General features: G+C 40.0%; 1 protein-coding gene across 5 annotated transcripts in view; it reads left to right on the forward strand.

Annotated features, from left to right (window-relative positions):
* The window catches only part of CACNB2 (calcium voltage-gated channel auxiliary subunit beta 2), a 206,157-nt gene extending 181,798 nt beyond the window's left edge, over positions 1-24,359 (forward strand). For 4 of the 5 annotated variants that reach the window (XM_070729107.1, XM_070729106.1, XM_070729109.1 and 1 more), the window contains 4 exons: positions 12,287-12,438; positions 14,601-14,696; positions 16,612-16,797; positions 22,389-24,359. In XM_070729107.1, coding sequence (XP_070585208.1) covers positions 12,287-12,438; positions 14,601-14,696; positions 16,612-16,797; positions 22,389-22,874 — 920 coding nt within the window. In that variant the 3' untranslated portion in view covers positions 22,875-24,359. Of the gene's footprint in view, positions 1-12,286; positions 12,439-14,600; positions 14,697-16,611; positions 16,798-18,079; positions 18,135-22,388 lie in introns of all 5 variants that reach the window. The other variant, XR_011556912.1, reaches the window with a different exon arrangement.
* The last annotated feature ends 2,387 nt before the right edge of the window (positions 24,360-26,746 follow it).

The following is a 26,746-nucleotide window of genomic DNA, read 5'->3' on the forward strand; positions in this document are numbered from 1 at the left end:
CCTACTCTTCCTCTCCTGCTTTTCTTTCTCCTCCTCCTTCTCTCCTTTTCCCCCTCTTCCTCCTCCTCTCATTTTTCCTCTTCCTCTCCTGCCTTTCTTTCTCCTCCTCCTCTTCCTCCTCCTCCTCCTCTCCTTTTTCTCCTCCTCTTCATCTCCTTTCCCCCCTCTTCCTCCTCTCCTTTTCCTCCTCCTCTTCCTCTCCTTTTCCTCCTCTTCCTCCTCTCATTTTTCCTCTTCTTCTCCTTTTCTTTCTCCTCCTTCTCTTCTTCCTCTCCTTTTTCTCCTCCTCTTCCTCCTCCTCTCCTTTTTCTCCTCCTCTTCCTCCTCCTCTCCTTTTTCTCCTACTCTTCCTCTCCTGCTTTTCTTTCTCCTCCTCCTTCTCTCCTTTTCCCCCTCTTCCTCCTCCTCTCATTTTTCCTCTTCCTCTCCTGCCTTTCTTTCTCCTCCTCCTCCTCCTCCTCCTCTCCTTTTTCTCCTCCTCTTCATCTCCTTTCCCCCCTCTTCCTCCTCTCCTTTTTCTCCTCCTCTTCCTCTCCTTTTCCTCCTCTTCCTCCTCCTCTCCTTTTTCTCCTCCTCTTCATCTCCTCCATTTCCTTCTGGTTCTCCTTCTCCTGCTCTTCCTTCTCCTCTTCCGCTTTCTCCTCCTCTCCTTTTCCTCCTCCTCTTCCTCTCCTTTTCCTCCTCTTCCTCCTCCTCTCATTTTTCCTCTTCCTCTTCTCCTTTATCTCTTCCTTCCTTCCCCTCTTCCTCCCTTTCTCCTTCTCGTTCACTTTTCTCTCCCTTCCCTCCTTCTTTCCTCTCCTCTTTCCCTCCCTCTTTTTCCCTTCTTTCTCTCCACGTCTCCGGCGGGCAGACGGCTTTGCTAACCGGCACAAGGTTCAAGCCAGCTGCCCGGGAAAGCCCTGTGCCAGCCAGGAAAGCCGGCTTTACGGGAAAGCAGCGCGCTTTTCAAATGCGCTGCTTTCCTGCTGCAACTCTTTCCTGGGCTGGGGGGGTGGGGGCTAAACAGAGGCGGTGGCGGGGGGTTCAAGGGACCAACAGCCGGTCCTTTTCGAGGCTGCGTTGTTGCAGCGTCTGAGGCCGCCGCTGCCTCCGCCTCCAGGCGAAGGGATCTCCTCGGTGGGTGGCCTCGGAGGCTGCAACAACGCAGCCCTGAAAAGGACCGGCTGTTGGTCCCTTAAACATGCCGCTGTCGCCCACTGCGGAGATCCCTTCGCCTGGAGGCGGAGGCGGCGGCCTCAGACGCTGCAACAACGCAGCCCCGAAAAGGACCGGCTGTTGGTCCCTTAAACATGCCGCTGTCGCCCACTTGCGGAGATCCCTTCGCCTGGAGGCGGAGGCGGCAGCCTCAGACGCTGCAACAACGCAGCCCCAAAAAGGACCGGCTGTTGGTCCCTTGAACCCGCCGCCTCTGTTCGGGCGAAGGGATCTCCGCAGTGGGCGGCAGCAGCTTGAAGAGACCAACAGCCGATCCTCATTGAGCTGAGTTTCCTTTGGCTTCCTTCGAGGCAGCAGGTGAGCTTTGCAGTTTTGCCTTGAAGGAAGCCAAAGGAAGCTCAGCTCGGGGGCGGGCCTGAAGCAGCCACCGCCTACTCCGCCCCACGCTTTGGCCGCGCTGGGGCCAAGTAAGCTGAGGCTAGGCCCGTCGCCCCGGCTCCAAGTGCGGGGCCTGGGCGGGCAAGCATTGGGAGGGCCTCGCCGTCACTTGGCGGGAGAAGAGCTCCCCTCCCCACGATCCGGGACAGCATGGCCGTCAGCAAGTTAGTGTGCGGGGGTCCTGATGGCTTGCTTACAGCCCCCTCCAGCCGCTCTTGCAGGGCTTCCAGGCTTCTCGCGGGGCGGCGAAGAAGCAAAAAAGCGGCACTGAAGGGACCAATACGGTCTGCAGCTTAGTGTCTGGAGGAGGAGGAGGAGGAAAGCCAGGGGGCGGGGAGGAAAGCGGGCCTGCAATTGGCCAATTTCTTTCTTGCGTTCAGGGAGAGGAACTGCTGCTGCTCTGCCATAGGGTGCTTTCCTCCCCGCCCCCTGGCTTTCTTCCTTGCCACCGCCAGACTCTCAGCAGAGTAGAGGGGAGATTCGGGAGCAGCCGCGTGTCACCAAAAATGGCTACGCGTGTCAGTGCTGACACGCGTGTCATAGGTTCGCCATCACTGATCTAGTGTATAGGAAAGTGAACACAAGAACAAGGGGACACAATCTGAAGTTAGTTGGGGGAAAGATCAAAAGCAACATGAGAAAATATTATTTTACTGAAAGAGTAGTAGATCCTTGGAACAAAGTTCCAGCAGACGTGGTTGGTAAATCCACAGTAACTGAATTTAAACATGCCTGTGATAAACATATATCCATTGTAAGATAAAATACAGGAAATAGTATAAGGGCAGACTAGATGGACCATGAGGTCTTTTTCTGCCGTCAGTCTTCTATGTTTCTATGTTTCTATAAATTGCTATGCATACATAATTCTATTTATAAAAGCAACACATATATTTTTTAGAATTGCATTAATTTTTGAAAAAAGTGTCTGTTTTCACATTTATATTTATTTGCTTCCTGTACTGTATAAATAATTAACTAACAGTACTAGAATACATGTTTAACATAGCAAAGATTTCATATCACTACTGACATTCTTGAGATTACAGGTAAATCACAATTAGCATACATTTTAATAATGTGAAGTTTATATTATTAATAATATGGTTTAATTCTCTGCAAATTGTAAACTGATAAAGGTCATGTTTAGTACAACCCAAAATTTAGTTAACACGAGGCAGGAACATACACAAATGAGGCTAGTGCTTGTATCATTGGTTTAGAGTTTTAAATGCTGCTAATTTTCATGTCTGGAAAATAGAGAAAATGATTCTATCAAAAATAGAAGTTAACAAAATTACTTTATAGAGTAAGAAATAAATGTATGAGTGTACTTTGTATCCTTTTTCCTTTTTTTCTTTTCCTTTTTTCTTTCTTACACTTCAAACTTTCTCTTGTCATTCTTTATTCTTTTTCTTATAGTGGTTATTGTTGTATTATTGGCTTATATTAGTTTTCTATCTTTTTTAATTTAAAAAAATAATATAAAGAAAAGGCTGTAAAATAGGAGCTCATTATAATAGTACATTAGAGGAATAACGTGATGTAATTGAACATGGACTACCAGTATATAACACTAAAATAGGAATAGATACTAGAATTCTGGAATCTGCAGAATATTTTTTGTTTTTATAACTGCTACTCTAACTTCTCTAACTTTCTATAGCTACTCTGTGGTTTGTTAAACTATTGTTTAAACTTTAAGTTTTATGTTTTACTATAACATTTCAGTAATTTAAAAATAAAGTACATTTAAATATTCATTGTCTATTTCTTTCAAGCTGGAAATAATTACCATATTTTCCATAAAATATCACTTTGAATAGTGAAAATTCATCATAAATATTGAGCCGGGGTGGCGCAACAGGTAGAGTGCTGTACTGCAGGCCCCTGAAGCTGACTAGGTCAGCGGTTCAAATCTCATCACTGGCTCAAGGTTGACTCAGCCTTCCATCCTTCCGAGGTGGGTAAAATGAGGACCCATATTGTGGAGGCAATATGCTGGCTTTGTTAAAAAGTGCTGCTGCTAATATGTTGTAAGCTGCCCTGAGTCTAAGGAGAAGGGCGGCATAAAATAAATCAATCAAACAAACAAATAAATACATAAATAAATACATAAATAAACCAGCATTAACAAATAATATTTTTTTCCTTTTCCCCTGGCCAATAATTATGTTACAACTTTGGATATCCACAATAAACTCCATGACTGTTCCACAGACTGAAAATTGTTAAATAAAGTTGCTGATCTTCATTTAGATAGATATACATGTAAGTGGAATACCTAAAAATAAATGCTGCCATGATTATTTGAGAGTGTAAAGAAAATCAAAAAGGGATATCAGATCATGCTAGACAAATTTTATTGCATTATTTGATAAAGTGTTAAAATTAATGGATCAGAGAAATGCTGTGGATATAATTGGATTTCAGTAAGGCATTTGATAAAGTAAACCTAACTACTTAATAAGTTAGAAAAGCGGGCGATAAAGATAGTATCACCACTAGATGGATTCATAATTTGCTGACCAATCACACTGAACTTGAAGTCCTTAATGAAATGGAGGGAAGAATGCAGTGGGATACACCATGCTCTGTCTTAGATCCAGTATTCTGCAATATCTTCATAAATGATTTAGACAAGGGAATAGAAGAGGAACTCATCAAATTTACAGACAACACTTAAGGTAGCAGGAATAGGCAAAACTCCAGAAGATAGGCTTAAGATACAGAGGGATTTTTCCAGATTTGAACATTAGGTATTCTCTAAACAAAATGAAACTCAATTATGACAAAAGAAATATTCTACTTTTAGTCAAGAAAAAGAGATTAGACAACCATTTGCCTGAAATGTAATAGGGGATTCCTACTTGAGCAGGGTTTTGGACTAGAAGACCTCCAAAGTCCCTTTCAACTCTGTTACTCTATTATTAATTATGTAATGGCACTAACTTCGCACCCTCAGATGCATACTTGCATAACACTAACCTTTGCCATCCTATTCACCCTGAGAGCTTTACTCCTGATGAGGTTCAGGGGACTTCTCAGACATTCTAAAATTTTCCAAGAGGCCATGTCCACTGTCCTCACAATGCTTTGGAAAGTTTTTAACTTCCGAGTACAGTAGTACTTCATGATACGAACCCCTCGTCATACGAACTTTTCGAGATACGAACCCGGGGTTTGGAAAATTTTTGTCTCTTCTTACGAACTTTTTTCGCCTTATGAACCCGCCACCCCGAATGCTGAACTCGGGAGTTCGGGTTCAGCATTCCAGTTTGTAAGGCCGCCGAGAAGTGCCACTGCCCAGCTGTCGCCTTTTGAAACAGCCGGGGAGCTTCTTGGCGTTCCCCTGAACGCTGAACCAGGAAGTTCGGCAAAAGTTCGGGTTTGGCGTTCAGGTTCGTAAGGCCGCCGAGAAACCCCGGCGCCTGGCTGTCACCTTGCCAGAAGAGCCACGGAGCTGTCGGCCGGTCAGGAGGCTCAAATGTCCTTCCTGGCCAGCTGAAACGTGGGCTCCAGGAAGGATGTCTCCGTGACGTCAAAGCTCCGCCCATGGAATTCCCTATTGGGATTCCCCACCTCTGTTTGAGCCTCCTGACCGGCCGACAGCTCCATGGCTCTTCTGGCATGGTGACAGCCAGGCAGCGGGGCTTCTCGGCGACCTCCCGAACCCGAATGCCGAACCCGAACTTTTGCTGAACTTCCAGGTTCAGCATTCGGGAGAACACTGAGAAGCGCCTGGCTATTTCAAAAGGTGACACCCGGGCGGCGGCGGCCAGCAGAGCGCCGTTTTTGCGTTTTGTTTTTTTTGCTTGCACGCATTAATTTATTTTACATTGTTTCCTATGGGAAACATTGTTTCGTCTTACGAACTTTTCACCTTACGAACCTCCTCCCGGAACCCATTAAGTTCGTAAGACGAAGTATTACTGTAATTGCAAAAATGATTTGGAAAACCAATAGGCACATCTTTCAAATGTTCCTAAAGTCTTCTGAAGAATTGTGAGCATACACAGTATTTGGAGAACAGCACAAGTTGTGTTGGGAAGACCCTGAGTATATCTCTTCACCAGTGGAAGACAGTAAAGGTCAGCTACGGTGGCCGAGCTAGTAAGCACTGGGCAGCAAGGCAAGATGAGTAAGAGCAAGACCACAGGGCAAGCAGAAAGCAGGTGCTAGGCAGAATTCAGGTGACAAGACAGCAGACTGAACATAATCCAAAATGGCAAGGTCAACAGGGCAAGCAAAGCACATACTGTAGGAATACATGCGTACTGTAGCATTGGGATGGATTGCCATGGTGTGGAGCTTGAGGTACATTGCTTAGCAGGACATTGCTTGGTTTGAAGAGGCAATTCAGAGACATAGTTTCTAATTCAGCATCAGTACTGCCACCAAGGAGTGCTTCTGTATAGACTGGTCAAAAGGGACAGATAAACTATATATCCTGAGGGCGTGGCTGGTAGATAGGCCAGGAGGCAGGTGAGAGAACCTTGTAGTTCTAAGTGCAGGCAGACTGCCAAACTGGCTCTTTCTCCCAATCCTAGGCACTTCTGAACATGTTGCCTAGAAAAAAACTTCATGGATCAAATTTGACTTGAATGTAAAATGATATAAATAACTTCTACTTATTGTCAGATCCGTTATTGTGTTTTTAAGCTGTTTTGTTGTCTTCTTACTGCCAATATTTTTTTTAAGTTAGAGAATAAGCATTTTTTCTCTAATGCCATTAATTACAATATGCCCATTGTAATTAATATAAGATATCGTCTTGGATATACACATAATATTTGTGTATAATATCTTGGTATATGATGCATAACAAGAAGTTCCAGTAAAATTATTTTATTTCACTGTGGAGTTTAAAAACTGCCTATTTTTCACATAGATAACATTGGACTCCACTTAAGAACTGACTGGACCTAAACATTAATTTATCAAAGTTGCGCATGGTATATAATCATCTTGTAACAAAGAATACAATTTATTTGTAAATAAGAAGTATTCCAAGGGATAGCTGATATTCTCAGAAAATCAAGAATTATGTTCTGAAAATCTTTTTGGGGGGGGGCAGCTCCTGAATTTTATTTTATGTGCCATTTTCATGAGATAACATATTACATTCTTTGTTAATATGGAATGGATGTTGCTTTCTTAATTTTCCATTTTAGATATATTGATACTGAACAGATTGCCATTATGCATGTTTTCAAATACATTAGAGACTACCAAGGATTGGTCTTTTAAAAGTTTATAAACATACATTCTTTTGAAAAAAACATACTTCACTCAAAAACAATTTAAATTTCATAGTTGTAATGCAATCCTGTATGTCTATAGTATCTGTAATGCTTCTGAACCAAATACTGTATGTGGCTTTTGCATTATTTCTTTGTCCGTTTCAAATCCAACCCTTCTTATTTGCTCCCATGCACACCATATTTCTAGCTACTCTTGTAAGTGTATCTCATTCTGCTTGGACAAGATCCTGATTCTCTTGAGTTTTTTCATTCATTAATGCCCTCCCTTTCCAGATGTTTTGGGTATGTATATAAAATTGCTAGTTATTTTTTCTTTTGTGCGTGTTTAGTACGCATTGTACCTTACAAAATCACTATCTGCTATTGATAGAAGGTTTTGTAATGACAAAAATAAGTCATCATAGTTGTACTGATTTTTTCCCCCCGGAAGATGTTTCCAATTTTAAATGCTAGCAATCAGTCTGCAATAGGTATAAAATATTTGATAATTAGAGTTTTAAATAACAGAATTCTAAAATTCTGTATTGCACTGGTCCAAAACTGTAGATGTGCATGTTGCTGTTTGTGGTCACTATTTTCCATTATGGAATTGGGCTATATGTACCTACATTGTTGCATGCACAAAAAGGGTACATTGCCTTGAAAATGTTGCCTTTGAAGCTGTGTTTGTCTTGTTGCTGTCTATATTGTGTAGAGTGCTTTTATACTGTGATCTCTAACTAGTTTTAGAATAGTTATATGAATACACAATTAAGTCATAGTCAAAATTAATCCAGCATTTTTTTCTTGTCAAAGATATGCATGGAAGTTAAATTTAGAACACATACTGAATTACCCTTGGAAATTTATTGCTTAAAAATTCAGTTGGTAATTCATATTATTATATCCATTTTTTCAGCCACTTTAGTAGCCACTTTATTTACAGCCACTTTGACCTATTGCAATTTAAAGGATGTTATTCTCAGCTTAATTAGGAAGGGATGGCAGGGAAGCTAAGAATGACTCATAGACTTCATATATTACTGGCTAGTCATTAGATATTAAAATGCAACATGGTGATAATATCAAAAGATTTAGTGCATTAATTGGTAAAATAGTTAATTGGTAAAATTGGTAAAATATGGACTTATTCATCAGGTTCTGAAAAAACTTTAATGTTGCTGCACAGAATCTAAACTACCTATGCTGTGATTCATTCATCTTTAAGCAGCCACTGAAGATGAACAGTGTCAGAATGATTAGGATACCTTTTAATTATCAGGAAAATAAATTTTGTGCAAATGTCTCTATAAAAAGAGTAGTGAAGAAGGACATGTCCAGAGGTTTCCTCTCTCTACAAAGTGTTGTGGTTCAGCCTGGGACCCCTCCGGGAATGGCTGATTTGCTGTCGGCTTCCAGCTCAGAGGGAGAGGCTGAGGACCAGGAGGTGCAGACTGACGAGGAAGCGGAATCCCAGGCTGAAGAAGAAGGACAGCCAGAGTTCCACCAGGGGAAGCTCTCCCCAGCAAGCAGCCTGGATTCCCTGGGGGAAGATGCTCATGACATCATAGATATGCGACAAAGGAGAGCTAATCAGAGACGAACTCAATTGGCTAGGTATTTCCAGCATTAGAGGTCACAGCTGGGTTTGGGTGTGGTGCTTGGGAAAGGATAAAAGGCGGCCCCACCCTTCCTGGCTTGTGGAGTTTTATCTTGGAGATTCGTGAGACCTGTCTGTGAACTTTGGTGGCTACAATCCTGGTTTGTGCCTTGGACTATTGAAACCTTGGGGGGGGTGTGCCAGCAAGAAGCTTGTGAAATTGACTGGACATCAGGACCCTGTTGTAACGTATTGTAACCTGTCTGCTGTGAAGACAGGTTTTCCTTTGTGCTTATTTTTTCCTGCTATAAAATACTTTTGGGATTTTACCAGAGTGTCTGGCTGTTTTTTCAGTGGGTGTGGAGGTCTGGGAAAACCCAGACAGAACACAAAGAGACAGAGTATTTCACCAAATGGTATTCCTTTATATTTGCCATCATTTTTAAGATAAATGAACATAACTAAATAACCAAGTTCAGAGAGCACCAAAGACTCCAATCCAATCTTGAATTATATTCTCTTCTCAAAATTTATGTTTTCTTGATGAAATTGTATCATTTTTTTTAATGAGATGCTACTAAATAGCTTCCTTATTTGAAAAAAAAAGTCATTGTTTGATAGATCTATTAATTGCCAGGCCACTCCTTAAGAACTTTAAAATAATTTGTTATAATTAAAACGTGTCTGAAAAATATTCAATTCTTCCTTTTAAAAAAATCTTGACATTCTTTTTTTGTTGTTGTTGTATGGTTGAGATAATTAATGTTGGGTCACTTTCAATGCATTTCAATGTTTGCATCATATGAATAATACTATTTTCTTTCTCTTAAAATGTCAAGCTTTTTGAATTTTTGGATTTGTTTAATGACAAATTTTCAAATGAAATAGAAGCAGAGAGAAGACACATTTATTGGACGATACACTGTATATGTTACATTTGTTTTAAAAACACTTTTTTAAACAATTTTATTTTATTCAAAATAAAAAAATCCCAAATCCAAAGGTAAAAAAATGAACAGAACCAAAACAAAATTAAACAATGTTTTTGTTTAGATTTGCTTTGTCTCTGTTCAATTTTTTTTCTTTTGGATTTAATTTTTTTAAATAGAAAAAGAAAGATAGCTTCTTAACAAAATAATTCTGTTGTTCTTGCTTTGTTTAGAGCTTAATATCAATTTTTTAACCTTTTGAAATGATGCGGTATTATTATTCACATTTGATAAATTATATTTGGAAAAATTATAACCTATAATGTCTATGGAGATTCCCAGTCATCCAGGCCAGACCTGAAGAAGTTTCTTGGACGTGAAGCAAAACATTTTCAAAGAAAAACTAGAAAGTTTTTTTTTCTTGAAAAAGCACCTTTGGATATAACCATGAAAGCCAACTGGATGACCTTGGACTAGTCACTTACTCTCAGATAAACTTACTTCCCAGAGTCGTTGATAGAAGGATTCAATGTATTTGCTGCCTTGAGTTATTTGTAAACTCAAATATTTATTTTAAAATAAAATAAAATAAATAAATAAGCTCTATGAGATACTTAAATCTATTGTTTATGCATTTGTACTCCTTTTCCTTGCTTTCTTTTTATTTTTTGTTTATTATACCTTATTTAGTACTCAATACTCATAATTTCTCTGAACAATAATGCTTACGGATGACGAACATAAGTAGTCAAATTAGACCAAGCATTCCAAGGCTATGAATGAGTCAGATTTTCCCAACTAAGGGGAGTGCACCAAAATCCAGCATTGGATTTCCTCTTGTTTTTTTCAGGGTCTATTTTTCAGCAGACTTTCAGATGTCAAGAAAGCTAAAATGGAGGCCTATAGGTTGGGCAAAGTAGACAATTGAAGAGGATAATGGATCTTCAATATTCCTAGCTTCTACAATGTCTCTAGAAGCTTAAATAATTTAAACCAGTTTGTGTGCTGAGGGTGTTTTCTCTTTAAAAATCCAGAATAAGTAAGATAGATATTCTGGTATTTATTTGTTATATAAAGCATCAAGAATAGCAGAAGATATTGCTGTTTCCTAGTTTATTTCAGTGTTCTAGTTTATCAAACAAAGGACTGGACTGACTTGAGCGTTGTAGCAATGCAGCTTTTCCATTAAACTGAGACTTGTGCCTGACTCTTCATTTTGCTATAATTTTCATTATAAAGGGACAAATTGATGAGTGAGCAGCTATATCAATTGAAGTAATAAATAGTAGTTCATTACCATTTTTCCTCCATTTACAAGTATGATTTTGTCTCCTCTAAAATATAAGGAATGCACACATACTATATCGGAACACATACACACACACACACACACACACAGAGAGAGAGAGAGAGAGAGCCTCCTTTTAAAATTATTTTTATGCCTTCGAATCAGTATTGACTGCCCAGATAATCCCTGTAGTTTTTCTTAGCAAAAAATCTTTTGGAGTAGTTTGCCATTATCTCCATTCTAGGGCTGGAAGTGACTGACTCAAGGTAGTGGTCAGATTCAAACATTTTTACTATCGGTTCTGTGGGCATGGTTTGGTGTCATGGCAGGAGAAAGATATTGCAAAATCCCCACCCCACTAACCTGCTTTCCACCTCCGTTCTCCTATGCAGGGCAACAAAAAAAGACCCAGCCAATCAGCTGGGAGTCGGGAGGTAGCAAATAGATGGGGGCGGGGCCATTCATAAGTGGTGGCCAGTTCTCTGAACTATTCAAAATTTCTGCTACCAGTTCTCCAGAACTGGTCAGAACCGGCTGAATACCACCTCTTCCTCAAGGTCACCCAATTGGCTTTGTGCCTAAAGTAGTAGAAATAGAACATATACTCTCCTGGGTTTTATCCTGCTGCCTTAATTATTACACCAAACTGGCTCTTAATCAGCTTTTACAAAATCATTCTTGGTTTAAAATTGACTGATGGAAGTTTTAATAATTAAATATTTAATATTCATTAAAACTCTTTTATAAACTGTACATAAATATGATGTGGTCTGCTCTTAAGGAAATATAGTTCATTGTAGCGATATTTTCCACTGTTACTTACATAAAAGGAGACAGTTGAATGGGACTTTCTATTATATGTGATTTTTTTTCCTGGTAACTCTGACTTTTTTTTTTTGTAAAATACTAATGATATGTGAAAAGCAGTAAGAATGTTTGTTTTTTAAATTCATATTTTATCTTCCTATTGCATAGTCAAGACAACCAACAGAATTAACTATTGCAAAAATGCTGACAGTAATCTATTGAAAAATTATAGGAAACCTACATATAGGAAAAGACTTGATAAAAATACAGAGAGCTGCATTTTGTTGTTTCATTTACTGAAATTGGATATTAAATAGTGACAACAACAATAATAATAACAATGGGGTGAGGATCATTTTGCTTTAATAATTAATAATAATAATAATAATAATTTATTAGATTTGTATGCCGCCCCTCTCCGAAGGTTTGGAACGGCTCACAACAGTAATCAACAATGTACAAATCCAATGTTTAAAACACAATAGAATAATCCAAAGTGGTGGGAAATGGCCTAGTTAGTGTCCCAAATTCAGTCTGATGAAAAAACATAATGTACATCAGCGATTTAGGAATTATGTTGAATCAGCCATTCTAAATGAAAAACCAGTTAGTGGTAATTATTCATACTATGTGTAAAAAAGGAGTATCATGACTGATTAAAGACATATTGATGAAAGCATATTTTTGAATAATTCTATTGCGTAAAATATGGAACGAAAAAGCAAAAGAAAAATGTTTAGTGTTCCTGAATGTATATTATATTTGCATTATATTATTTGATAAATAAAACATTATTTAACTAATATATTTGTACTTTTTGCAGCTGAAGTTCAGAGTGAAATTGAACGAATATTTGAACTAGCAAGAACATTACAGTTGGTAGTACTTGATGCTGATACTATTAATCATCCTGCTCAACTTAGCAAAACTTCCCTGGCACCCATTATAGTATATGTAAAGATTACTTCTCCAAAGGTAAATAATTTCATCTAATTGTTGTTTCCCTTTTTTTGCTTTCGTCTATATAATGTATATTCTATAGATTTTATTCTGTAGATTTTAAATGTTGCTATTAATATATTGAGATTTTTAATCCCCATATGTTGTAAACAACCTTAATTGAATGGGTAGCTTTTAAAGAATTGTTCACATAATTTTGCATTAATAATCAATGTAAAATAATGCACTTGGGGAAAAGGAATCCACAATCTGAGTCTTGTATTGGCAGTTCTCTGTTAGCAAAAACTTCAGAAGAGAAGGATTTAGGGGTAGTGATTTCTGACAGTCTCAAAATGGATGAACAGTGCAGTCAGGCGGTAGGGAAAGCAAGTAGGATGCTTGGCTGCATAGCTAGAGGTATAACAAGCAGGAAGAGGGAGATTATGATCCTGCTATATAGAATGCTGGTGAGACCACATTTGGAATACTGTGTTCAGTTCTGGAGACCTCACCTACAAAAAGATATTGACAAAATTGAGCGGGTCCAAAGACGGGCTACAAGAATGGTGGAAGGTCTTAAGCATAAAACGTATCAGGAAAGACTTAATGAACTCAATCTGTATAGTCTGGAGGACAGAAGGAAAAGGGGGGACATGATAAAAACATTTAAATATATTAAAGGGTTAAATAAGGTCCAGGAGGGAAGTGTTTTTAATAGGAAAGTGAACACAAGAACAAGGGGACACAATCTGAAGTTAGTTGGGGGAAAGATCAAAAGCAAAATGAGAAAATATTATTTTACTGAAAGAGTAGTAGATCCTTGGAACAAACTTCCAGCAGACGTGGTAGATAAATCCACAGTAACTGAATTTAAACATGCCTGGGATAAACATATATCCATCCTAAGATAAAATACAGAAAATAGTATAAGACAAGATGGACCATAAGGTCTTTTTCTGCCGTCAGTCTTCTATGTTTCTAAAGAGTTTCTAGTAAGTAATAGCCTCATAATTCGGAAGCAAAATTTGAGGAGAAAGGTCTCCTAAATACATATAACACTATCCCCCATGTTGTCATCATTACTTTAAGAGACTGGAATTGGAACATTCTAAAATGAAGTACAGTGATCCCCCGATCATTGCGAGGGTTCCGTTCCAGGACCCCCCGCAACGAGCGGGTTTTCGCGAAGTAGCGCTGCGGAAGTAAAAACACCATCTGCGCATGCGCAGATGGTGTTTTTACTTCCGCAGCGCTAGCGAGGAGCCGAAGATTGGGGGTGGCGCGGCTGTTTTAAAATGTCGCCGCCGGCATGGGGGGCTTGCCAGCACCCCCCGGACTCCCAACCCGGGTTTGGGGGGCTGCTAGGAAGCCCCCCATGCCGCCGGCGACGTTTTAAAACAGCCGCGCCACCCCCAATCTTCGGCTCCTTGCTAGCGAACTTCCGCGTTTGTCTTCGGGACTCATTGGGAAGCCCCGCGGCTGTTTTAAAACGTCGCCGCCGGCATGGGGAGCCCCCCAAACCCGGGTTGGGGGTCTGGGGGGTGCTGGCAAGCCCCCATGCCGGCGGAGACGTTTTAAAACAGCCGCGCCACCCCCAATCTTCGGCTCCTTGCTAGCGGGCAGGCAGGCGGCGGACAAGCCGTTCGCTGGCGCCGCTCGCTCGCGCTTCCCAGCTGAGTCCTGAAGCGAATTCACTTCAGGACTCAGGTGGGAAGCGGCGAGAATGAACGGCGTGGGCGGGCGATGCGCGAGCGGGCAGCGGACAAGCCGTTCGCTCGCGCTCGCTCTCGCCGCTTTCCAGCTGAGTCCTGAAGCGAATTCGCTTCAGGACTCAGCTGGGAAGCGGCGAGAATGAACGGCGTGGGCGGGCGAAGGGCGGGCGGCAGCAAGGAGTTTGCGTGGGCGGTGGGGAAACTCCTTGCTGATGCCCGCCGCTCGCCCTCCCGCCAGCAAGAGGGGGAAGACCTAGGGAAGCTGCCCAGCAGCTGATCTGCCCGGCGCCATCTACGCATGCGTGCCCATAGAAAAAAGGGCGCGCATGCGCAGATGGTGTTTTTACTTCCGGGTTGCAAAATCGCAAATTAGCCCGTTCGCAATGATCGGGAACGCAATAACCGGGGGATCACTGTATATGCAGTATCCTGTACTGTTTCATTTTCTCATTAACTTCTATGTTAACTATAGTATTTTTTCCACAGGTTTTACAAAGACTGATAAAATCACGAGGCAAATCTCAGGCTAAGCACCTTAACGTTCAAATGGTAGCAGCTGATAAACTGGCTCAGTGCCCTCCTGTAAGTCATTCTTAATATATATGGGTTTTTTAAAAAAAAATTAAATATTTTTTCAAACTTTCCAGTTTTATAATTGTGTCAAATGTTTGCTATTAGAACAAAAATCTCTTTGGTTCAGTAATGTATGCAATAGTAGGCAATGAATGAAGTAGCCTGTGTGAAAAGAGGGTAACCAAATCAGCTATGGTCAAATCAACTTTTTACAGGTATAATTAAAAATAGCCAACATCTCTCCTTTGTTTTCCTCTTAACGGGCAATCTTAATCTGGACTATATTTCTTCTTTCTTTCTTGTTTAGGATGTCATGTCATTGTGCAGGGGTGACATTCTTTGTTTTTCTTTTTCATTTGGAAATTTCAAGGAAAACGGTCTGTCCTAAACAAGGGATGGAGAACTATGGCCCTTTTATGACTTGTGGACTTCAGCTGGTTCAGGAGTCATAGTTCACAAATCATTCCCCACCTCTGTCCTAAACCTTGTAGACACTTTATATCACCACCCATCAGATATCAAAACTGGACATACCTTTCCACCCTGGAGATTTCAGATAAGGTTTTTTGTCCATATGAAGCTGGCCAGACCTGTCTTAAATGACAGAGATACTGTTTTTTCATTGGGAAAGTGTGTTAAAGGAGAAGACTTGCACAGAAAACATATACTTTCACATACAATTACTTTTGAATATCACTGTTTCTTTGTTTCTCAATATATTTCAGTGTGAGAAATCATTCTGTTTTTGTTTGATAGTTGAAATCAGAATGATAGAAATTTGGGATTTTAAAAAATATTTGTTAAAATGGTTAAAAACGATGAAGAAAAAGAAGTATTCATGAAACCAAATATGATTTCTTTAGCATTTCTATTATTTTTGTCTGATGCAAAACTGTTATTGTTCCTACAGAACAAAACAAGAGCATATATTTGAGAAAACTTTAATTTTAACTTGATTAATTGCAGTTATAAAGTGAAGATCAATTTCTCTGCTATGGCAATATGTTTTTCCAGTGGTTAGCTATGGACATTCTAGTGGCATACAATGTCGTAAAAATAATTACTAAATTCTTTGGAACAAATATTTGCCCTAATCACTGAAAGTATATTTAGGAGAGCAAGTTTGGATATATATTTTTAGCTTTACTTATCTCAAAAAATACAAGGGGACATGATTGTGGTGCTTTGTTTTCCTCGTAAACATTCCAAAAAAGAATTCCAGAAAAGAAACACAGGCCATTTTATTTGGAGTTGTATACCATATATACAATAATTTTAAAAATATTCTTTAATTTGGATTGAAGAAGAATTCTTTAATTTAAATTGGTTTTCATTTCATATTTGAATCTTAATTTCTTGTTGGAAATTCTTTTCCAAACCATTTTCAAAACAATTAGAGGTTGATTTGTTCAATTCTTATATATAAGTTCTCCAGATATAAGGGAGCACATTGGATCAGTATTTAAAGATACTAGGTTTACCAGCTTGTTCCTTGCACAAACTCCTGCCTACCTAGCAGTTTGAAAGCATGATAATGTGAATAGATTAATGAGTATCACTGGTGGGAAATTAACAGGGCTCCATGTACCATTGGCATATATCCCTGTTGAGCACCAAGAAACGGAGATGAGCACCACCCCCTAGAGTTGGACATGACTGGACAGGGAAACATTTACCTTTTACCTTTTGATATACCTGGAAGTTTCAATACTTTTCTCTAAATTCATCAAAGGATTTAGCAAGCAGTACTTTAAAAAAAAAATCTAAATAAAAAATCTAAATGGTAAATGTGATTTAGTTTTTCCTCAAAATATTCATTAATGTTAAATTCATTATTCTAAAAGCATGTATTTTTTTGCTTTTGTACTTAGTGTTTAATGTGGTTTGTGAGACTGTGTTTTTCACATTTTTTTTCTCTGATAAGGAAATGTTTGATGTGATTCTGGACGAGAACCAGCTTGAAGATGCTTGCGAACACCTAGCTGACTATTTGGAGGCATATTGGAAGGCCACACATCCTACTAGCAGCCACCCTTCCAATCAGCTTCTCACTCGCACATTGGCATCTGCCACTCTTCCTATCAATCCAGGCCCAAATGTTAATTTACAGGTATGGTCATTTAAAAATGCAATACTCTGGGTTGGTGTTGTTTATTCAGCTTGTATTTGGTGCTCTGATTCTTTTTGCCAATGTGTATGACAGAGCATTTGTTGGTTGAGATTTGGAGTTGCCAGATGTTTGATCATTTGAACACAAAATCAAGGTCTTTCTGGCTTTTTATCAGTGATGTTGAAAAGTTTTACATCATCGGCAAGAACATAGTTGCTTGTAATGTAATTGCAAAGGTAATTTATATAGAATATGAAGAGTGTTTGTCCAAGTACGCTGCCTTGGGGCATACCGCTGTTAACCGAAACAGGATTAGATATGGCGCTCCTTATTTTGACAACTTGTTGTCTGTTTGATAGGAACACAGTTATCCAACTATGGAAGGATCCTGAGATGCCGTAGGATTTCAGTTTTAGAAGTAGTTTGTCATGAACTACTGAGTCAAAGGCTTTACAGAAATCAATGTAAACTGTATCTATTGATTTTCCTTGATCGAGATGTGTAGTCCTTATGTTTTTGCAGTGCAGGAGTTGTAGGTTGCAAGATAATTTTTTTTCTGAAACCAAATTGTTTGTTAGAGAGTAGGTTGTTAGTTTCTAGGTAGAGGGTGATTGATTGGTTTATGATTGATTCCATGATTTTGCATGTAATGCAGCATAGTGAGACTGGTCTGTAGTTTTCAACTACGTTCCTTTTTTGAAAATAGGAATGATCGTTGCCTGGGACCATAACTTTGGTTGTGTGCGGGTCCTGAATGATTTTTGCCCTCTGCAAAAGACAATGAGAAAAGGAGAAAGACAAATGAACTCTCTGAAATATATTACCAATAAAGTTGGGAAATAAATAAATATGAAATAAAAATATGAAATGATTATAGATGACCCCTAAGTTTTAAATCATTCAATTAATATTTCTCTCTCAAATATTTATTTTTGAAAAATAAAAATAGCAATAATAGAATCTGTTATGACCTTTTCAAGAAAAAAATCAAGTTGACTCTCTCTCATGGAACAAATTGGGACAATTGCCATTGTCAAATTCAGCACCTTCTTAGTTAACAATCCACTAGCATATCTACCAGACTAAATATAATAATCTCCGGAGACCAAGTGCTAGTTTCAAAGTTAAGAAGAAATTGTTTTCTTACAAATTATCGATCTAATATGCCTGAACAGTTCTGTCCTTGCTTTAATTTAACTCTAGGTTTGATCATGCAGTCTGGATAACCTGAATATTAGCATATTGTTCACAATAACTAAAGGTTTTTTCATTTGCTTTTAAGTGATTTTATTGCTGAAATTAGTAAAAGACTGATAAAGCCACACCTCTAAACTAAGGTAATTAATTGTCATTTTTTAAGAATTTCAAAACTTTATGGTGATGAACATGAGATTTGATTGTGCTTGGTCCTTTTTATTTCCATTTTCAATTGCTAATATATAGAGAGCTTGAATCCTTAATAATTCTTACTTTAAGAACAAAATACTGTCTCTAAGAATGAAAACCTTGTACCGTTGTTTGCAGTGATCTTTCTTTTTTCCCTACTGATGCCTGCTCTAATTTTTTACTAGGGTTTATTTCATGCTTGGTTCATTCTTGTATTGCCAGATTCTTTCTTTTTCTTTCGTGTGAAAGAAAAGTTCAGAGAGCAAACAGAAATTAGCATGATTGCCAGATATTAGGATAAATCAGTAAATAAATAAATACTGATTGCTTTTTTAAAAATGAAATTTCACTTATGCTATAAAGAAATGCTTATGATAAAAGTTTAAATTATTAAAGTACAGTGATCCCTCGAGTTTCGCGATCTCGATCTTCGCGAAACGCTATATCGCGATTTTTCAACCCGGAAGTAAACAACACCATCTGCGCATGTGCGCCATTTTTTTTTTCCTATGGCCACGCATGCGTAGATGGTGGAGTTTGCTTCCCCCTGGCCAGATCAGCTGCTGGGCGGCTTCCCTGGGTCTTCCCCCTCTTGCCGGGGTTTCCCCTTTGCGTGGGCGGCGGGGAAACCCCAGCGTTGCTTCCCAGCTGAGTGGCGCGAGCAACGGCGTGGGCGGGCGAAAGGCGGGCGCGCGGACATTGGGCACACGAGCGGCGTGGCGGCCGGACAAACGGCGGCCGCTCCTGGCGGCAGCACGAGCAACACGAACAGCATGGCGGCCGGACACTTGGGAAGACCCCCGCCCAGCAGCTGAGGACCCGCCTGCCCGCCGCTTGTCCGGCCGCCGCGCCGCTCGTGCCGCCGCTGCTGGCGCGAGCAACGCCGCTTCCCAGCTGAGTGGCGCGAGCAACGGCGTGGGTGGGCGAAGGGCGGGCGCACGGACAAGGGGCGCACGAGCGGCGTGGCGGCCGAACAAACGGCGGCCGCACGAGCAACGCAAGCGGCGTGGCGGCCGGACAAATGGCGGTCGCGCCTGGCGGCAGCACGAGCACCACAAACGGCATGGCGGCCGAACAAACGGCGGCCGCACGAGCAACGCAAGCGGCGTGGCGGCCGGACAAATGGCGGCCGCGCCTGGCGGCAGCACGAGCAACACAAACGGCGTGGCGGCCGAACAAACGGCGGCCGCACGAGCAACGCAAGCGGCGTGGCGGCCGGACAAATGGCGGCCGCGCCTGGCGGCAGCACGAGCAACACAAACAGCGTGGCGGCCGAACAAACGGCGGCCGCACGAGCAACGCAAGCGGCGTGGCGGCCGGACAAATGGCGGCCGCGCCTGGCGGCAGCACGAGCAACACAAACAGCGTGGCGGCCGAACAAACGGCGGCCGCACGAGCAACGCAAGCGGCGTGGCGGCCGGACAAATGGCGGCCGCGCCTGGCGGCAGCACGAGCAACACAAACGGCGTGGCGGCCGAACAAACGGCAGCCGCACGAGCAACGCAAGCGGCGTGGCGGCCGGACAAACGGATTCTCCTCCGACCTGCCCTCACCTTAGCTTCCAGCTGATGCTTCGATCCTTGGAAGAGGCCAGAGCGCCTTTCTGCACCACACTCTGCGCTCGGGTTCCTTTCCGGAAGATGGAAGTTTCTCTCTTTCCATCCTTTCTAGCAATACAATACTCGATGGTTAAAATGGTTTTAACCATCGAGTATTGTATTGCTAGAAAGGATGGAAGGAGAGAAACTTCCATCTTCCGGAAAGGAACCCGAGCGCAGAGTGTGGTGCAGAAAGGCGCTCTGGCCTCTTCCAAGGATCGAAGCATCAGCTGGAAGCTAAGGTGAGGGCAGGTCGGAGGAGAATCCGTTTGTCCGGCCGCCACGCCGCTTGCGTTGCTCGTGCGGCCGCCGTTTGTTTGGCCGCCACGCCGTTCGTGTTGCTCGTGCTGCCGCCAGGCGCGGCCACCATTTGTCCGGCCGCCACGCCGCTTGCGTTGCTCGTGCGGCCGCCGTTTGTTCGGCCGCCATGCTGTTTGTGTGTCGTGCTGCCGCCAGGCGCGGCCGCCATTAGTCCGGCCGCCACGCCGCTTGCGTTGCTCGTGCGGCCGCTGTTTGTTCGGCCGCCACGCCGTTCGTGTTGCTCGTGCTGCCGCCAGGCGCGGCCGCCATTTGTCCGGCCGCCACGCCGCTTGCGTTGCTCGTGCGGCCGCCGTTTGTTCGGCCGCCACGCTGTTTGTGTGTCGTGCTGCCGCCAGGCGCGGCCGCCATTAGTCCGGCCGCCACGCCGCTTGCGTTGCTCGTGCGGCCGCCGTTTGTTCGGCCGCCATGCCGTTCGTGTTGCTCGTGCTGCCGCCAGGCGCGGCCGCCATTTGTCCGGCCGCCACGCCGCTTGCGTTGCTCGTGCGGCCGCCGTTTGTTCGGCCGCCACGCCGCTCGTGCGCCCCTTGTCCGCGCGCCCGCCCTTCGCCCACCCACGCCGTTGCTCGCGCCACTCAGCTGGGAAGCGGCGTTGCTCGCGCCAGCAGCGGCGGCACGAGCGGTGCGGCGGCGGGCAGGCGGGTCCTCAGCTGTTGGGCGGGGGTCTTCCCAAGTGCGGAAGTAAAAAACACCATCTGCACATGCGCGAGGGCGCGCATGCGCAGATGGTGTTTTTACTTCCGCACCACTATATCGCGAAAAATCGATTATCGCGAGGGGTCTTGGAACGTAACCCTCGCGATACTCGAGGGATCACTGTAGTCTGAGTGGATAGCCATAAATAATTGCTTTAAACCTACAATTCTGAAGCATTATTGCTCAATGCAAATTTGTTCAAGAATGTTGAAGACTCTTTTTTCCCCTATAAACTTTATTTATTTTTAATCTTTATACCTCTCATGTCGCGATGTTTGCTTTCTGAGTTTCATTCATCCACGCAATAGTCTTACAATATTTTTCTTAATGATTATAGTTCATTTATCACTTCATTTTTAATACATATTCTAATATTAATCTTGCATTTCTAAAACCTTCTAGTCCTCTCTCACATTTAGTCTTTCCTCTCATATTTTCTCTCTATTTTAATTCTCTTTTCTTTCCCCCCTTTTTTCCTGTTCTTTTCCTTCCATTCCAATAATCAAAGATATGGCCTTTCCCCACCTTATACATGTCTAGTATTAAAATATTTTACTTCACTTCTATTCTAAACAATAATCAAAAAATAATTTTTACTTTTTATTCTTTTCTATATCTTTCTTACTCTTTACTACAAGCTGATTTTATCCTCTTAACAATTAATTCTGTCCCTTTTTCACATTTCTAACAATCATTCAAAACTAGTATTTCTCTTATATCCCATACAAAACATTTTTCACCTTTACCAACTTTCAATCTACCAATTAGCATTTACATTTCTTCATGTTTTCTTACGTTATTTTAGAACTTCATTTCTACAGACTATTCATACATATTTTATTTATTTATTTAATTTATTTATTTATTATTTAGATTTGTATGCCACCCCTCTCCGTAGACTCGGGGCGGCTCACAGCAAAACAAAACAATTCATCACAATTCATATATTTAATACAAATTATTTTCCCACATTATATGTTTTGTATATTTATAACTTATATTCAAGAATATATTTTTATTTCTTATCACCACAATAAGCAATTATTCAGATTATTTAATTCTAATATTCTAATTTAGCACACATATTCTTTTTACCCCATATCTTTTACCTGTTATCTGTTCCATGTTTTTAATCCTCTTTTCTTTTTCTTTTTTGGTTCTCTCTCACATTTATTTTAGCTCCCTCATTTCGACTCTTAACACCCCCCCTTTTTGCTATAGTTTGTATCTATCTTTCCTCCCCCCCCCCCTTTGTCGTTTTATTTTGCTTGCATCTTTTCTATCTTTTTATCCTTTTCCTTTTATGGATTTCTTTTTCTCCCATATCTTTTCATACCATCCCTTCTGGTCTAATTCCTTTTTCATCCTCAGTGTTTCCATCATTCTTTTATTGTATTTTCTTTTGTTGTTGTTTATTGTCCAGTTCCTCTGTTTCTTCCACTTCATCCCCGAATCATCCATATTGTCCTCATTTATCTGGTCTACATTTGTTATTCTTTATATTATATTCTGGAATGTTGAAGATTCTGACATTGCTGATTTGAAAAGGCATTTTTTTCTAATGCATATTTACCATTTTGTTCTATTTATCAGGGATCTCAGGTTGATCAGAGGAATGAGCAATCAACCACTGAAAGAACTGGTTCACAGGGAGAAGAAGAAACAAGAGTTGAAACCACCAGAAAATCTCAGCATCGCTCTTCCTCTTCAGGACATCATCATAACCACCGTAGTGGAACTAGCCGTGGTTTATCTCGACAAGAAACTGTTGACTCAGAAACACAAGACAACAAAGATTCAGCATGTGAAGAACCAAAAGAGGACCACTCACACGAACCCTGTGATTCTCATAGAGATCATAATCACAAGGATAAACCTCCTGGGGTCAGTGATCACAGACATCGAGAATCAAGGCTTCGCTCAAAGGAAAGGGACAGAGAGCAGGACCATAATGAAGGCAACAAACAACGTAGCCGCCATAAATCAAGGGACCAGTATTGTGACAGGGATGGAGAAGTGGTACCTAAGAAACGTAGTGACACTGTGGAATGGAAGAGAGATGTGTATATCCATCAGTAACACCTGCCTCTGATAGTTTTGTGTTTCTTTTGAAGTTGGGTATGAGAAAGATCCTTAAAATAATCTTGATTTTTTTTCCCCACTGCAGAATGTAGTACACCTTGTATGCTGATTTTAAAGTGCTGGTGCTTTCAAATTGATGGCATAAAATAGAATATTTATTTTGATTAAGGCTGTAAATTACTGGCATAGTGCAACTACAGAATTTCTGAAGTTTTGCTATCCTTTTTCTCCCCAAACTGATTCTTGCAGCTGCCATTGGAACAGATATCTGTTGCCGTTAAGGTTGTGTTAATGTTTTTAGACCAAATACAGTTGGCGTTTAATACTTCTTCCCATTTTTCAGCAAGCAAAAATCAGCATATTCAAATTGAAGCTCTCAATAGCTCTTTTTTTAAAAACAAATCTATAGGCACTTGACTTGTATATTGATTTCTGTTGCTTGTTCCTCTGGTGGACTACATTTTGAAACAGAATTCAGTCTTGCCTTATATACAGCGGATCGTAAAGTCAAAATCTCTTTTCTATATACTGGTACTGTGTACTATATAGATAATTTATAAATGTTATTTCTGCAGACACCTTCTTACATCAGATTGATTACACTATTTTAGAATCCTAATGCCAAGTCAGCAGATTTGCTTTGGAATTATGGGCAACTGGAACATGGATAGCACTGTTCACTCTAGGCACACTTTCTTATACTTAGTGTAAATAGGACTGATCACTTTAGATTACATGCTGGATTTTTCTTGCAAACGTATCATCTTTGCATTTTAAATCTATAGCAAAAACACTGTGACACTATAGAGGTCCTGCTGTGCATACACTATTTAACCAATTGCTCTGACAGCACAGTTATTTATCAACTTGACGGTCGACAGTTGACATAATGTATAAGCATGTGGGTGTCTGAAAGAAAGTGTTTGTCTTGTGTACGAGAAAGGGAGAGGGACAGGTAGAGAGAAAGAAAGCTTATTAAAATTACCTGAGGATCATCCCATATTTTATGAACCTGCCATAATTATTATATGTTTATGCTTAGGTATAAGATCTTGTCAAGAGGGAGATATGGATGGCTATTCTTTTTATAGGTGAAGAATAAAGCTTGATCACAGCATCTGAATGAGGAAAATAGGATTAAATCATAATGCATCAATCAGCTCCAAGTATAGATTATTCTAAAATCTGTGTGCTTTTTTCATTGCTGTTTTCTAACTCAGAGGCTCAAGATTACAGGCAAGTGACATGGGAAAGTTTATTGTAAACAGGTAATTGGGAAAGCATCAATCTGCTGGCTTTTATTTTATTTTATTTTTTAAGGATCCAGGAAAGTTAAAAACATAAGCAAATGTGACTGTGAGTTTCACTGGAATGTAAACTTTCTGTGTTCTAGAGTATTTGTTTTAGTAAGACAAGTTTACACAACTTGTGGAGAGTTATTTTGTTGGAAAATAAATTTTGTAGCTTCTCTGCTTTTTTCTATATTTGACCATCTTTCTATTCTAATCAATTTATTCATTTATCTTTTACTTTTGGACTTCTCTACTACATGGTTGCTGAACCATTATGATAATTTCTACATTTTTGTCAGAAACAAATAATACTACAAATGAAATGTCATTGCATTTTTCAAGTGATACTGTAAATAATTGTAGTATACATTCCTCATGGATGGACAGGCTACATTTAGTTCTGCCCAGAATCTTTATTAAATAAGTATTATAGAAAAGAATAAGAATAAAGGAATAATATTAAGCAAATTGGCTTAGCATACATAACATAAATAAAATTTATTTTTATTGGGAGGGGAAGATCATTGTAGCTAAAAACATGCATTCAACCCTCCTGAAAATCCTCTTTAACATGTATAAAAGTTGAAAGTCTTTCATAAATATGCAACATATTGAAATATTTGGGGTAAATTCTCCAAATGTAGGCATAGTTTCAAAATGTACTGCAGGTATTATTTCAATATTGTATTCGTAAATTAACTGTGTACATAGTGTCTTAATATGTAAAAATCTCTATTGCAGAAGAAAATAGTATTTTACTTCGTACTTTTCATTCTAATATCCAAGCTACAAGACCAAATTTTGTATTAGAATCTTGTGTGGCTTCAAAGAAATGCATATACATGATAAGGGAGATAACTGAAGTATGAACAGAGAAGCAAGTGCAATCTGATAATACTAAAGAGTAACTAGCAGGAAATATATAGTTACAGAATTAAAGGAACATTAAAAGTAATGTCTCCTTTGAGTTGAACTCAATTCCTTGGACTTAATGGATATACCCATGTAGTTTTATTGGCAAAAATATAAAAGGGTTTACCATTGCTGCCCTCTGCATGTTTTTTTTTCTAGAATCATAGAAGCACCTGAACATTTTTGATAGATGATTATCCAGGTTGTTTGAAGGAGTAGAAAGCAGTTTGAGCAATAATCCAATTCATTTATTAATAGTACCTATTTTCAAAAAGCTTTTCCTAATACCTTATCTATATCTTTGAAGTTTTGTTCCATCAGTTTTAATTTTACTTTCTGGTGCAAGTCAGAATACGCTTTAACTCTATAAAATGTAACTGTGTTTAAGATCTTTGAAGACCTCTATCATGTACCTTGTCAATTTTCTCTTCTTCAAATTCAACTTATTTAGATATTTTAATTATTTCTCATAGAACTTAGTTTTCACTGTCTTAGTGGTCCTTCTCTGGACTTACTTCAATTTATTTAAAATTTATATGGCTACCCATCTCACTGACAAGTGACTCCGAGTGGATAAAACACAAAAAATAATTAATCTGCATGATTTTTTTTAGGTTGGTAGGTGCCGAACTGAATGTAATATCCCAAGTGAGATCTAACCAAGGCAGAGTAGAGCAAAATAATTACTTTCCATAGTCTGGACTGCTAGTATTTTTATGATCCGGACTTCTACTGCTAGTTCAGTTTGTTTGGGGAGCGTCATTTGCCAACTAAGTTTCCAAAGTCCCCAAGTATTCAGGTTCTTATTCTTCAAGATAGAAATGTATATTGATAGCAAAACTAGAATGCAGATTTTCCCTTATCCATATTCTGGGATGTTTCAGAATGAATAAAAGCAAGAGCTTTACAAGCTTATAATTTTCCCATTAACTATATAGATATGAGAGATCATACTGATACCAACTTATTTGCCTCTCTCAATAAGTTAAAAGATAATAAAATTTTAGGTTAAAATAAATTATTTTGATAGGGGTAAAACATCTAAAATAAACAATTGTGCACTGTAGAACAGTAGACAGAGGTACTGTATAGTTGTACAGCCATATGGATGGAAGCCCCTCAATTGCACTGAGAAATGATTTCCACAAAGATGGAGCAAAAATGAACAAAAAATTCATTCCAAGCCAGACACTACTAGAAGTGGGATTGAATGGGAGGAATCTTGCATTCCATCATGCATAATAGTGGGGATTTTCAAAATAAGCAGCATCATGTATACAGAAATAAACTGACAGCCAGTGTAAAAATTTCAAAATGGGTGATATAGGAACATTCAGAGAGTAACAATTAAAAAATCTAAGTAAGTTGAATTTCATTCAGGTTTCTGAGAGTTAATTACAATTAATGTACAATTACATTAAGAAATGTGGAAGGAATTGTGTAGCTATCCTTTTTTCTGAGATAATGGATTTTCCATTAGGAAACTATTTACTCAAAACTTCGACACACAGAAATAACTGTTTCCATATTGAAAAAAAATGACTTTATAATGTAAATAACTTTTTAGAATGAAGCAGTTCAAATCTCATTTCAATGCAGCTTCTTTCTATTATCAAAGAAATAGCTCAACGTTTTTTTAGGTTTCTGCCTATGACTGAAAAGAGA

Source organism: Erythrolamprus reginae, chromosome Z (assembly GCF_031021105.1).
Source record: "Erythrolamprus reginae isolate rEryReg1 chromosome Z, rEryReg1.hap1, whole genome shotgun sequence".
In the NCBI taxonomy this organism is placed as follows: Eukaryota; Metazoa; Chordata; class Lepidosauria; order Squamata; family Dipsadidae; genus Erythrolamprus; species Erythrolamprus reginae.